This window comes from Nerophis lumbriciformis, linkage group LG03 (assembly GCF_033978685.3).
Source record: "Nerophis lumbriciformis linkage group LG03, RoL_Nlum_v2.1, whole genome shotgun sequence".
Classification (NCBI taxonomy): Eukaryota; Metazoa; Chordata; class Actinopteri; order Syngnathiformes; family Syngnathidae; genus Nerophis; species Nerophis lumbriciformis.
In genome coordinates this window covers 52,227,340-52,238,951 of record NC_084550.2, presented here as the reverse complement: position 1 = coordinate 52,238,951, position 11,612 = coordinate 52,227,340, and the positions used below count along the sequence as shown (strand labels likewise).

Sequence of the window (11,612 nt, the reverse complement as noted above, 5' to 3'; positions counted from 1 at the left end):
ATCAAAATGTCGTTTTTTTTACACTGACATGTTGCGGTTAATAGTATTCTATCTTTATTTGTTATTTGTCGTTATTTAGACTTTCTGAATAAATTATGTGACAATGTTCATCAGTCATTGGTGTTAATTTTCAATCGATCAAGATAAAAAAAAAATATATCAAAATCAAATTACAGGATGTTATTTATGTAGTTTGCTCATTTTCCTCAACTGGTGCACTAACATCATGTGGTTTATTTTATTTTTTTTACATGTGGCATAATCTACAAATATACAAAGAACTGCTATTGCGACATCTAGTGGACACATTTAGAACAGCAATTTATTTCATTCAAAAAATTTCAGCTCATTTTTATACTTAGCAAACTCATTCCGCGGGCCGGATAAAACCTGTTTGCGGGCCTGATCTGGCCCTTGGGCCGTACGTTTGACACCCCTGTAATAAACTGTTGGGAATACATTAATACAGTGATTGTCAATGATTTTATAGTACATTTTTTTAGACAAGTAATTGATCAGAATGAATTAAAAAAACATTTTCATAGTTTTAATCAATTTAAACTATAACATTTTTTTGACTGGCTTGAACCAATTGATATTGAAAAATAGAAATAAATAAACTCAATAAATAATACATTCAAATTGATCAGCAATATTAACTCATTAGCACAATATATAAAACACTTTATCCTACAAAACAAAATCGAATAAAACAATTTGTACTGATTTTTTCTTTTATCAAATATTTGAAGTCCTATGATGTCGTCCCAATGATATGCGCCCTCTAAGGCTTCTGGCACAGAACCCAAGTCCCAGAGGGGGAAAAAAGTTGGACCTTGTGATTGTTGTGCTAAAAGAAGGTAGATAATTAGCTACAGTCTACTCGCTGCCATTACAAGATTAACAAATCCTCGGCTCCTACATAAAAAAGAAAAAATAATTTAAACTGCAACAACCCTACAACTTTGCTCCTCATCAACATCAGTTGCAGAAAATAAGTAAATTATATTAGTAACATCTTGTAATTTGATATTATTATTCATTTCATCTCCTGATCGATCAAAAATGAACACTTATGGGAGTATTTTAAAACTCTGCCAGACTCAATTCCACCTATTATGATGAACATTATCACATCATTTATTTAGAAAGTATAAATAACGACAAATGGATAGAGTGCTATTAACTGTAATATGTAATTGTAAAAAAAAAACTATGTTTTGTACATTTTCAGAATGTGTTTGGTCTATTTTTAAACAAAGAAAACAATCTGAAGTAGTCTTTGTTTTTAAGTTATAATACTATGATTTGACAAGTCCGGCCCATTTGGGAATATATTTACCTCCAAGTGGCCCCTGAGCTAAAATGAGTTTGGCACCCCTGCTCTACTGAATCCGTATCTCTCCAATTTATACATGTGTATCATGACAAAAAAAGCTTTCCATTCTATATCAAGTTAACTCCACTGAATTGCTGCTGAGACCCCTTGTAAACAGTTGGCTCAACTACAAACTATGCTACATTGCTAACGTAATAACAGAGTTATACTATTTGCTTGTCCATTGCCAAACACAGTAATTAGTGATCTAATTAAATATAGTTTTTAGGAAAATCTATATCTATATTGCCGCAGGACAGAGACACTGTTGTCTTACATTAAAAGGCTAAGCTAGCTACACAACAACTTGAGCTAACATTGCCAAAGTAATATTCCCACATTTTTAACGTACCGTTATTACTTACCGTTTCATTGTCTATAGTAGTAGTAGTGACAGGAGTCAGCGAGCCTGCCACTAACAGTAGTTTTTGGGAAATCCATCTTAATACTGGCCCAGGTTTCTGAAGCAAGAACTGGTTTGCACAGATCGGAGCGACTTCTTCACAGTTGAAGGCCACAAATCATAAAAGTTCAAAGTAAGGCAGTTCGTACCTTAGATGAAGCTGAAAGTTTGTGTAGTGACTTGTGCTGGTTAAAGCAACCAACAGAGCATTTTTATTAGTTTGGTTGGCTCCCCCCGGGTACTCCGGCTTCCTCCCACCTCCAAAAACATGCACCTGGGGATAGGTTGATTGGCAACACTAAATTGGCCCTAGTGTGTGAATGTGAGTGTTTGTCTATCAGGATTCAGGATGCTTTATTATTGTCCATTCTTTAACATGTACAAGACACAGAAGAACTGAAATTACATTTTCGGAACAGTCCCACTAAGAGCAGACATACAGTACGTTACTGGGAGACAAGACGGGACCGCCAAAGGATCAGCCACTTACGGTGCTCCTTAAAAAAGGTGGGAAAAAGATGATATTGGGAAAGGGGGGGAAGAGTAAAAAATATCAGTCAAAGGCTGGACCCTAGGGAGGGGGTCCAGACTGAGTCCAAGGGAAAAAAACTCATTTGCCATAGCACACAAACACGTTACATATAATCACAGTATCTGTGTTGGCCCTGCGACGAGGTGGCGACTTGTCCAGGGTGTACCCCGCCTTCCGCCCAAATGCAGCTGCGATAGGCTCCAGCACCCCCCGCAACCCTGAAAGAGACAAGCGGTAGAAAATGGATGGATGGATGGATGGTTTCACCGTGGACTACAAATGCTCCTTTATAAATTAAAAATGCCGGACTCGCGCAAAACAATTTGGGTAAATTTAAACCATATATGGAGATATATGATGACATCATCAGTGGGGAAAAAAGTCTGGGTTGGGGCAAATTCCAAGCGGCTCGTTTGGAGGAAGTATGAAGAAAGGCAGGATTGTTTTATAAATATTTCCACAATGCCTCGGTCACACCTGGTCGAAGTTTTGTCTGGTTTCAGGTTGTCTACTTTCTGTTTTATCTTGAAAAGCTAACTCTCCCTCTCGTTTCAGATCACTTGCCCTTCCTCGTGTGTTGTTTGTCCTGATTGATTTCACCTGTTCCCCCATGCGTAAACGTCTCGTCCTCTTTCTGTCATGTGCCAGAGTGTTTCGTATCTCTATGTGCGTATCGCCAGCGTTTCTTTGCCACAGCCACGTTTTCGTGTTACCTTTTGGATCCTCGAGAGAGTTTTTGGTTTGTAACGTTTTCAAGTAAGGTTAGCTTCCTAGAATCGCCTCCGTTGGAGAGCCTTTTGTTGTATTTAGTATCATTTCTTAGAACCTTTTGCCCTCTGTAGATGGAGAGTTTTGTGTTAAATAGTTTTGTAAATTTAGTGGTCAGGTTAGATCTGTTTTTGTTTCTCCCGTTTTTGGATCCATTCCCTTAAAGAACTGCTTTTGATATCCTGCGCCTGTGTTCAGAGTCCAATTCGAGTCGTGACAGCCTCCATGGTTTGATTTCACATTTTCGGGACTTATACAAGGGCAGCACGGTGGAACAGGGGTTAGTGCATGTGCCTCACAATACGAAGGTCCTGAGTCGTCCAGAGTTCAATCCTGGGCTCGGGATCTTTCTGTGTGGAGTTTGCATGTTCTCCCCGTGACTGCGTGAGTTCCCTCCGGGTACTCCGGCTTCCTCCCACCTCCAAAGACATGCACCTGGGGATAGGTTGATTGGCAACACTAAATTGGCCCTAGTGTGTGAATGTGAGTGTGAATGTTGTCTGTCTATCTGTGTTGGCCCTGTGATGAGGTAGCGACTTGTCCAGGGTGTACCCCGCCTTCCGCCGGAATGCAGCTGAGATAGGCTCCAGCACCCACCGCGACCCCAAAAAAGACAAGCGGTAAAAAATGGATGGATGGGACTTATACAAATCCCAAATACACAACAGCAGGTACCGAAAGGTAAGAAATGTTGGTTTGCATTACAGGGGCCCCATTAAAGCAATTTCATGAAAATAAAATGTTTGTCATATTTTCGTAATGAATATTGTTTAATTGTTCACAAATAAATTAACATTTGCCCTGATCTAGAAAAATGTCCAAGTAAAAAGTATCGGTATCAGAGATACTGCCTCTATATTTAGTTGGTATGGGCATACTTGCCAACCTTGAGACCTCCGATTTCGGGAGGTGGGGGGTGGGGGCGTGGTGAGGCGTGGTTGGGGGCGTGGTTAAGAGGGGAGGAGTATATTGACAGCTAGAATTCACCAAGTCAAGTATTTCATACATATATATATATATATATATATATATATATATATATAGATAGATAGATATCTACATCCTGAAAATATGCAAACAAAACTGTGTTTAGATAATTGATACTTCAAACTTGCATAAATAAATATTAAGGAGTATAACATAACTTGGCTTCTGAGAGTTTCAAAATGTAATGAATAAAATGCTAAAGTTGTTGATAAACAAGCAATTATTTTAATAATTAAATATGGTCATTTTAAATGAATTATTATGATAATTTAAAATAAATTATTTGAAATATGTTTATTTTAATGTATAATTCTATGGCTGGATGTAATAAGGAGTCACGAAAAAATACAAATAAAAATACAATTAATTTTTATGTTTTTAGCAAAATATAGTAAATTTATTATTATTTTTTTTTCTAATTAATAAATATATTTAATTAATACAATTTATCTCTAGTCTGGATGATTTAGTTCTTGTCACCCTGTTGTCCTCCCGTCATGAAAAAAGGCTGTCCTCACTCAGGTCCACATGGAGCTGGAGGGGGCGTGGCTTCCAGCTCCGGCTGAAAATCGGGAGATTTTCGGGAGAATATTTGTCCCGGGAGCTTTTCGGGAGAGGCGCTGAATTTCGGGAGTCTCCCGGAAAATTCGGGAGGGTTGGCAAGTATGTATGGGATAGATACCATAGATTGTAGTATCGCCCACCTCTACTGTTAATGTTAATGAGTTTGAAGACCGAGGTCACCATACTAACAGACACCCATTTTATTGTAGTCTCAGCCTGTTTTTGCTGGTTTGGGTGTTCAACACTACAGAGGTAGGAGTTTTTCTACAGTTTCTCTGCTGCTCATGCCTCCTCCTCGTTCTTCCTCTCCCTCAGAGACAACCAGTTCGAATCCAGGGCAAAGCTGCGAGGTCTTTCTCTGGGCTGTAAGGTCTGTGGGATTCTTTTTAAGGCGGTTTTCACAACATCGTTCCGCCTCTTCATCAACATTAATCCCGGCGTCATCTGGTCCGGGTCGAAACACTGCCAAAGAAGCATTTTTGAGGATAAGTCAAAAGCCTCAAAAAGGAAAATGGAATGTAGGAGATACTTACGTTGACCTTAAGCCTCGGTACTGAAAATCGTCTGTCATCCTGAGCTTGGTCTGTGCTGTTTGCGTCCGCACGGAGCTCCATCATGGACTGGGTCATTTCAGACATGGTGGCCGAGGATCCTCTTCTGAAGAGTTCCGCTTTGTTGTGTTGAGGCTTAAAGCGCCTCACGAGGTCATTCATGGAGTTGAAACTCTCAGACTGGGGCACACTCAGGATTAAGGGTTTCTGTCGACAGAAAAGTAAAGATTACATGGTGAAATGGAGTACATTGGAGCATTGTGTCAAAAGTGGTGAATTACTCTGGAAGAGGCTGTGTTCATGATGCTGGAGCTGATGTCGGCGTCGTCCAAGTTGTCCTCTATTAAGTTGGGCTCCCACCGTGAGCGCCGCTTGTAGTTCAGAGAGGAAAATAACGGATTTCGCCTCAAGTCGCCGTCTTTGTCTTGAAGCCTTAACGATGATCGGTTGTCCATGTTGTTGAACTTCTCTTTGGAGAACTGCTGCGATACGGGTTGTTCTATCTGGCGGTCTGTCCAGCTAAAAGCAGAAGGTATGATATAATACCATATGTTTATATTAATGAGTTTCTGTAGGTTTTTCATAATTGACTGTGTATGTTGGGAAATATTATATGGATGATTCCACTGAATATATTCATGGTCGTGGAAAAAAAACTCACTTGACAGCCTTTGTGTTGTTGGCCATAGTGTTTGTCACTGGAGAGCTTTCATGCATCCTGTCAGGTACAAAAAAAAAAAAAGAATTAGTCACATTGTTTCTAAAATTAAATAAAACTAAAATAAAGTACATATTGTGACATGCAGTACTATAAAATAAAATGGAAGAACACAATTATACACAATCAAATTAAATTATTTATAAATACAATTAAAGAAATAATATAGCTATACATATAAACATTCACACACACACACACACACACACACACACACACACACACACACACACACACACACACACACACACACACACACACACACACACACACACACACACACACACGTTAGGGCAGGAAAAAAGGTGTTATGAATGACAGAGGAAGTTGCAAACAAAGCAAAATAAAAATACGCGATCTGCTGTAGGTAGACTCCTATTGCAAAAAGGTAGTAGAAGAGGAAGAACGTAATGACTCAAATAGTGAAAATAATGTGCAATAATATGTTCTTCCTATACACCACCATTCTGATTTTCTGGAAATAGTTTTTGTATTCTTTAGCCTTATTTGGTCTTACTATTACTGTTTCACAATGAAAAAATGGCAGCCACAGCACAGCAAAATGTTTGTTTTAAGCATTGCGTCCAAAATAAGCTCAACATCTCTTATACAGTATGATGCCTTAAATCACTTTTAGTTGTTGCATACCTTTTTTCCATCATTGGCCTGTATCCATTGTTAATAAAAGTGTCCGCAACAGGTTTATTTTTGTCCAACTGCGGGTCCGTCTGCAAGGTGGCTTCCTTTGCCACAAGTCCCTCTTCCTTCTGAAGGGGGCTGTCCGGCAAGCTTTCTCTGGGGAAGAAGCCCATGGCTTCCCAGTCCAGGGGGGTGTCCATTGGCGGCGAAGGAGGGTTGAGGATCTCGTGTTTGAACTGGAAGTGTCTCGGGGGACTTGGGTCTGAGAAGTCCACTCGTTGCTGAGGCACTTCCAAGCTAGGAACAGCAAACTCCCAAGGGTTAGCGACAGAGACGGAGGCAGCAAATAGAGTCCTGAACTCTTTGTCAAAAGCGTCGACGGCGGAACCGCAGACCACGGTGATGAGCTGTCGGTGTAAATGAGCATCAGTCCATGTGAGGCTGGGGAACACAAGAACAACCAACATGTCAGTATCAACCATTCTAACAGGTACCTTTCTAAGGTCACCTTTTTACCTGCAGCTACCATGAAGAACCGTGACCAAGTCCACCAGAAGAAACTTGTCTTTTAACTCTCCCACCACCATTTTTCCCTTGCTGGAACAGAAGCTTTTACCTCCAAGAAGACGAACCCGAATGTTCTGCAGAATAAAGTAAAAGGTTTTGCATCTCAGTTATTCTATGAACAGCCTACTTTCTGGTATATCCCGGAGATCTTTTTAGAACTTATGGGCCTTCAGGAACATTGTTGTTGTAGAACTAGTGAACTTAGAGTAACCCATTGTAGACATGGGGCCCTCACATTTTAATAACGGTACAATATGGGCGTCAGTGTCTTCCGGAACAATTCTGGCACTCTGAAACTACAGTGTAATTGAGGACCTATTGAAATCAGAACATAAGACACTGGGAGCACGTGATCATCTGTTTAAAAAAATAGGAGTTGAGGAACATGGAACCCTTTAAATTTGGGAACAACATGGAACTCATTCATATGAGACATTGGGAACATTGGTCCCTGGGATTGTAATAATTTATAAACACAGGACTCTAAGAGACTAAAGTTAAAGTACCAATGATTGTCACACACACACTAGGTGTGGCGAAATTATTCTCTGCATTTGACCCATCACCCTTGATCACCCCCTGGGAGGTGAGGGGAGCAGTGGGCAGCAGCGGTGGCTGCGCCCGGGAATCATTTTGGTGATTTAACCCCCAATTCCAACCCTTGATGCTGAGTGCCAAGCAGGGAGGTAATGGGTCCTATTTTTTTATAGTCTTTGGTATGACTCGGCCGGGATTTGAAGTCCCAACCTACCGATCTCAGGACGGACACTCTAACCACTAGGCCACTGAGTAGGCCACTACCAACATGGAAACATTAAGAGCATAGATTGCAAGGACCACAGAGCATTGGATTAGGGACACTTGGCATATGAGACTGGGGAAACATGTGACGTTAGGGAAAAAAACAACATTAAAAAACCCCCACAAAATATTTTCAATTCAAAATCTTGGAAACATGGAACTTCTGGAATGTGAGACTCTTGGAAAAAGGTTCTGTAAATGTTGAGTCTTGAACCCTTAAACGCAGGAAACATGTGACCATAACCCTTTTAATTCAGGAACATTGGATACTTTCTACCCCGAAGGGAATAAGCGGTAGAAAATGGATGGATGGATGGATACTTTCTTTCTTCGAGACACATTGATCCCTGGGAATAAGAGACGTTGCAAACACAGGAGCAAAAAAAATCCTTTGAATTGGAGAAATTAAGAACATGGGACCCAAAGAAATAAACATAGAAGCTTTGGAATTTGAGACATTAGGGACATGTGACCCTTGGAAATTACCTTAGTAACATTGGAACCCTTTGAATTTGGCAACTTGGTAACATTGGAAACTTTGTAATATGATACATTAGGAACATGTTACCCTAAGAAAACAGAGTCCAAGATGTTGAACCCTGGGAATGTGAGACCTTACCTTGAACTTGGAACTATAATAGCCAAGGAAACTATAGCTCCATGAGACATTGGTAACATGTAACCATAGGACAATTGAAACCTGGTAACATGAAACCATTATGCTGCCCAAAAAATATTTTTAAAATTTGGGGAATTGTAAACTAGAGGTTCAAGGGACATTGAGCCCTGGTAACATCTAACTCTTTGAACATTAGACACTGGGAAAGATTGATCATAGAAAAATAGAATTCTGTAGAGGTTGAACCTAAGCAACAACCCAATGAAAATTGGAGACCCTGGGAACAAGGACTCCCGTGAATATGATACCGGGGGTCCAGGAACCCTGGAAAATAGGTATACTGAATACCGGGGTAATGAAATCTTTGAAACATAAAATACTAAATCAGAGGCCTGGTAACATGCATGGAATGTTTTCTGGGACACATGGAACCCTGGAATTGATAACCGGAGCAATGTCTTCACTAAAGACCATTTTTACTAAAGACCAGTACTTTGAATGTAGTCCAACCAGTCAAACGACAAAGCGTTGCTTGGGCTCCCGTCATTACTAAGGCGTGCTTATGTAATGAGACATGGTGCCGTCTCTCAGGCGCACAATGCTGTGTCTTCTTTAGAATGGTCAGTTTACTCAAAGTGGGGATAGTGTCAGCTGTTTTTGAAAGATTTGAATGAAGGGGGGGGTACTGTAACTCACCGGATGTCCCAGCCTCTGAAGTGTGTACTTTTCCTCAATCGTCCTTTGGTTGAGGATGATGTAAACCGGTACACCCCTTGAGGCTGCGTTGTGTAAATCCCCAATTATAGTAGCGTCTGTCAGCTTGTCTGTCACAATGGCAATTACCTGTACAGTAGAGTGAAACATTTCACATGGACAAGGACATGTACTCGTTTGTTTTTCATTAGGTCAGATTTAGTGAAAGAATGCATACTTGGCTGGCCCTCTGCAGATGTTGTCTGATGACCTCTCTAATGTGAGGTTCTCCCTCTTCCGGAGGATTTGTGTAGACAGCAACGTTCTCCATGCGCACCCAAGGCGTCTCTGGCCAGCCTAGGTCCAAACCCGGAGCTGGTGCGTCCGAGTGGGAGGGGAAGTAGGAAGATGTGAGGTCCACGTTATCTTCTATCTTCTCTCCATTCTCCTCCGTAAGGAGTGGTTTAAAATGAAAGTCCTGAACCCAGCCGGTGAGCTCGCCAACCTCATTGGGAGACAGGAAGGAGCAGAAGAGCTTGGCGCCGGCAGAGCTGTAGAAGGCTTTCGGACCTTCATTAAGGAGCTTCTCCAGCGACTGGCGCTCCACCTCAGAGTATAGAAACTTTGGGGAGGACGGGTCAACCGCCAGGAAGACCGCATTCTCATCCAGGCTGGCCTCCTGGGAGCCCAGCATGGCTGCAGCCTCTGTGATTGATGGCAAACTCTCAACAAGTTATATCAGCGACTCGTGTTTTGTCATCAGTCTTGCCCAGTGCCATTAAGTACCCCCATGTTGGTAAACGGTCCATCTGGAAAACATCCGACTTGTTCTTCCATAGCTCATGTTGACCTTCAAAAGTAATCCAAAAAGACAGCCACGATACACGGCCAAACTCTCCTCCAGTGCACCTCGACACATTTCTCTGGCTCGACTTTGACTCTGCAGCTCTGGCTCGACTTGTTCCCACCCCAGCTTGTCATCTCAGTCAGCCTTCCACTCCTTGTGGGCCACATTGTTATTGGATTCCACAAATTCTGTGCTGCTGACAGATTGCCTTTCTCACACTGCACTTGCTCACACCATCACTTCACTTTTAAAGCACACACTTTTAAAATCTATGTGTGTGTCCGTGTGTAACTTGGTCTTCGAAATAAATATGACCAAATATTCTCTTTGAAAGAGGCATCCTTTTAACACATGTGTCTTTTTGGGCTGGTACACCCAGACTAGTATAGCCTGACTGGTAGGTTCGTTTGCAGGGAAAGTACAACCGTTTTAGCTTTGATTTCCCCTATAATTCTTTGAAAAGGCCCTTCATTGACAGACTGTGCCACAAAGCGTTTATTCTTTAAAAATCTTGCAGTGATCCTGAAGGAAAACAAACTAAGTTGACACAGCAAAACGGTGACACACCCATCTGGCAGCAACAACCGTCATGAATCAAACAATACCGTAAATATTTAAACGCAGACGATGACAAAATATTTGGCAAAATGACAGATGTTTATAACGTGTGAATGGAAAAACGGTTACAATAGAGGTCTATGCATCTATTAAGAGCTACTGTATCTACAAACCCCAAAACCAGTAAAGTTGGCATGTTGTTTAAATAGTAAATAGAAACAAAATACAATGATTTGCAAATCCTTTTCAACCTATATTCAATTGAATAGACGGCAAAGACAAGATACTTAATGTTCGAATTGGAAAACTTTTATTTTTTGCAAATATTAGTTTGAGTTTGAGTTTGAGTTTATTTCGAACATGCAAGTATACAACATGATACATCACAATCTCCAGTTTCTCTTTTCAACATTTTCGAAAAGGAGTAGGAAGAAGCAAAGCTTATTTAATCCTACCCCTTTTCTTTTACATGACAGTTGCTAAAACTTTTGTTCACTTCCTGTTCTCAATTTATTCACAATATACTCCATAAGTAATACAATAAAATAAGTAAATAAATAATAATTGGTGAAGTAAGTTACATTTCATATGTTGAGATAAGTAAGATTATTTTGTGAGTGAAAGAATGAAAGAATGGATGAGTTAAATAAATTCAGAATGTTTATCATGGTTCTTCTTCTTTGTACTTTGTAAACACTTTAAGTTTGAAGAGTTTCTTGAAGTGGATCATATTAGTACATTGTTTGATTGCTTTGCTTAATCCATTCCATAATTTAATTCCACATACTGATATACTGAAGGTCTTAAGTGTTGTACGTGCATACAAATGTTTTAAATTACATTTCTCTCTAAGATTATATTTCTCCTCTTTTTTTGAGAAGAATTGTTGTATATTCTTGGGTAGCAGGTTATAGTTTGCTTTGTGTATAATTTTAGCTGTTTGCAAATTCACTATGTCGTAGAATTTCAGAATCTTTGATTCAATAA

The 11,612-nt window shown here is 40.3% G+C and overlaps 1 protein-coding gene across 1 annotated transcript; it reads right to left on the bottom strand.

Annotated features, from left to right (window-relative positions):
- Nucleotides 1-4,220: 4,220 nt before the first annotated feature.
- fam83e (family with sequence similarity 83 member E) lies at nucleotides 4,221-10,267 on the bottom strand. Its single transcript, XM_061939000.2, has 8 exons — nucleotides 9,459-10,267; nucleotides 9,224-9,370; nucleotides 7,057-7,181; nucleotides 6,550-6,981; nucleotides 5,845-5,901; nucleotides 5,465-5,702; nucleotides 5,166-5,390; nucleotides 4,221-5,094 (listed from the first exon to the last, which is right to left on the bottom strand). Exons 1-8 carry the CDS (start codon nucleotides 9,912-9,914, stop codon nucleotides 4,915-4,917), a joined length of 1,860 nt encoding a protein of 619 aa, XP_061794984.2. The 5' UTR covers nucleotides 9,915-10,267; the 3' UTR covers nucleotides 4,221-4,914.
- Between the last annotated feature and the right edge of the window lie 1,345 nt (nucleotides 10,268-11,612).

What these genes read in the sequence shown, in the direction of transcription:
- fam83e (XM_061939000.2), bottom strand. Translation starts at nt 9,914, where the DNA reads ATGCTGGGCTCCCAGGAGGCCAGCCTGGATGAGAATGCGGTCTTCCTG. An exon ending in TTCAGAGGCTGGGACATCCG is followed by an intron (nt 7,182 to 9,223) that starts GTGAGTTACAGT and finishes TTTATTCTGCAG; the next exon opens with AACATTCGGGTTCGTCTTCT. An exon ending in TGAACACAGCCTCTTCCAGA is followed by an intron (nt 5,391 to 5,464) that starts GTAATTCACCAC and finishes TTCTGTCGACAG; the next exon opens with AAACCCTTAATCCTGAGTGT.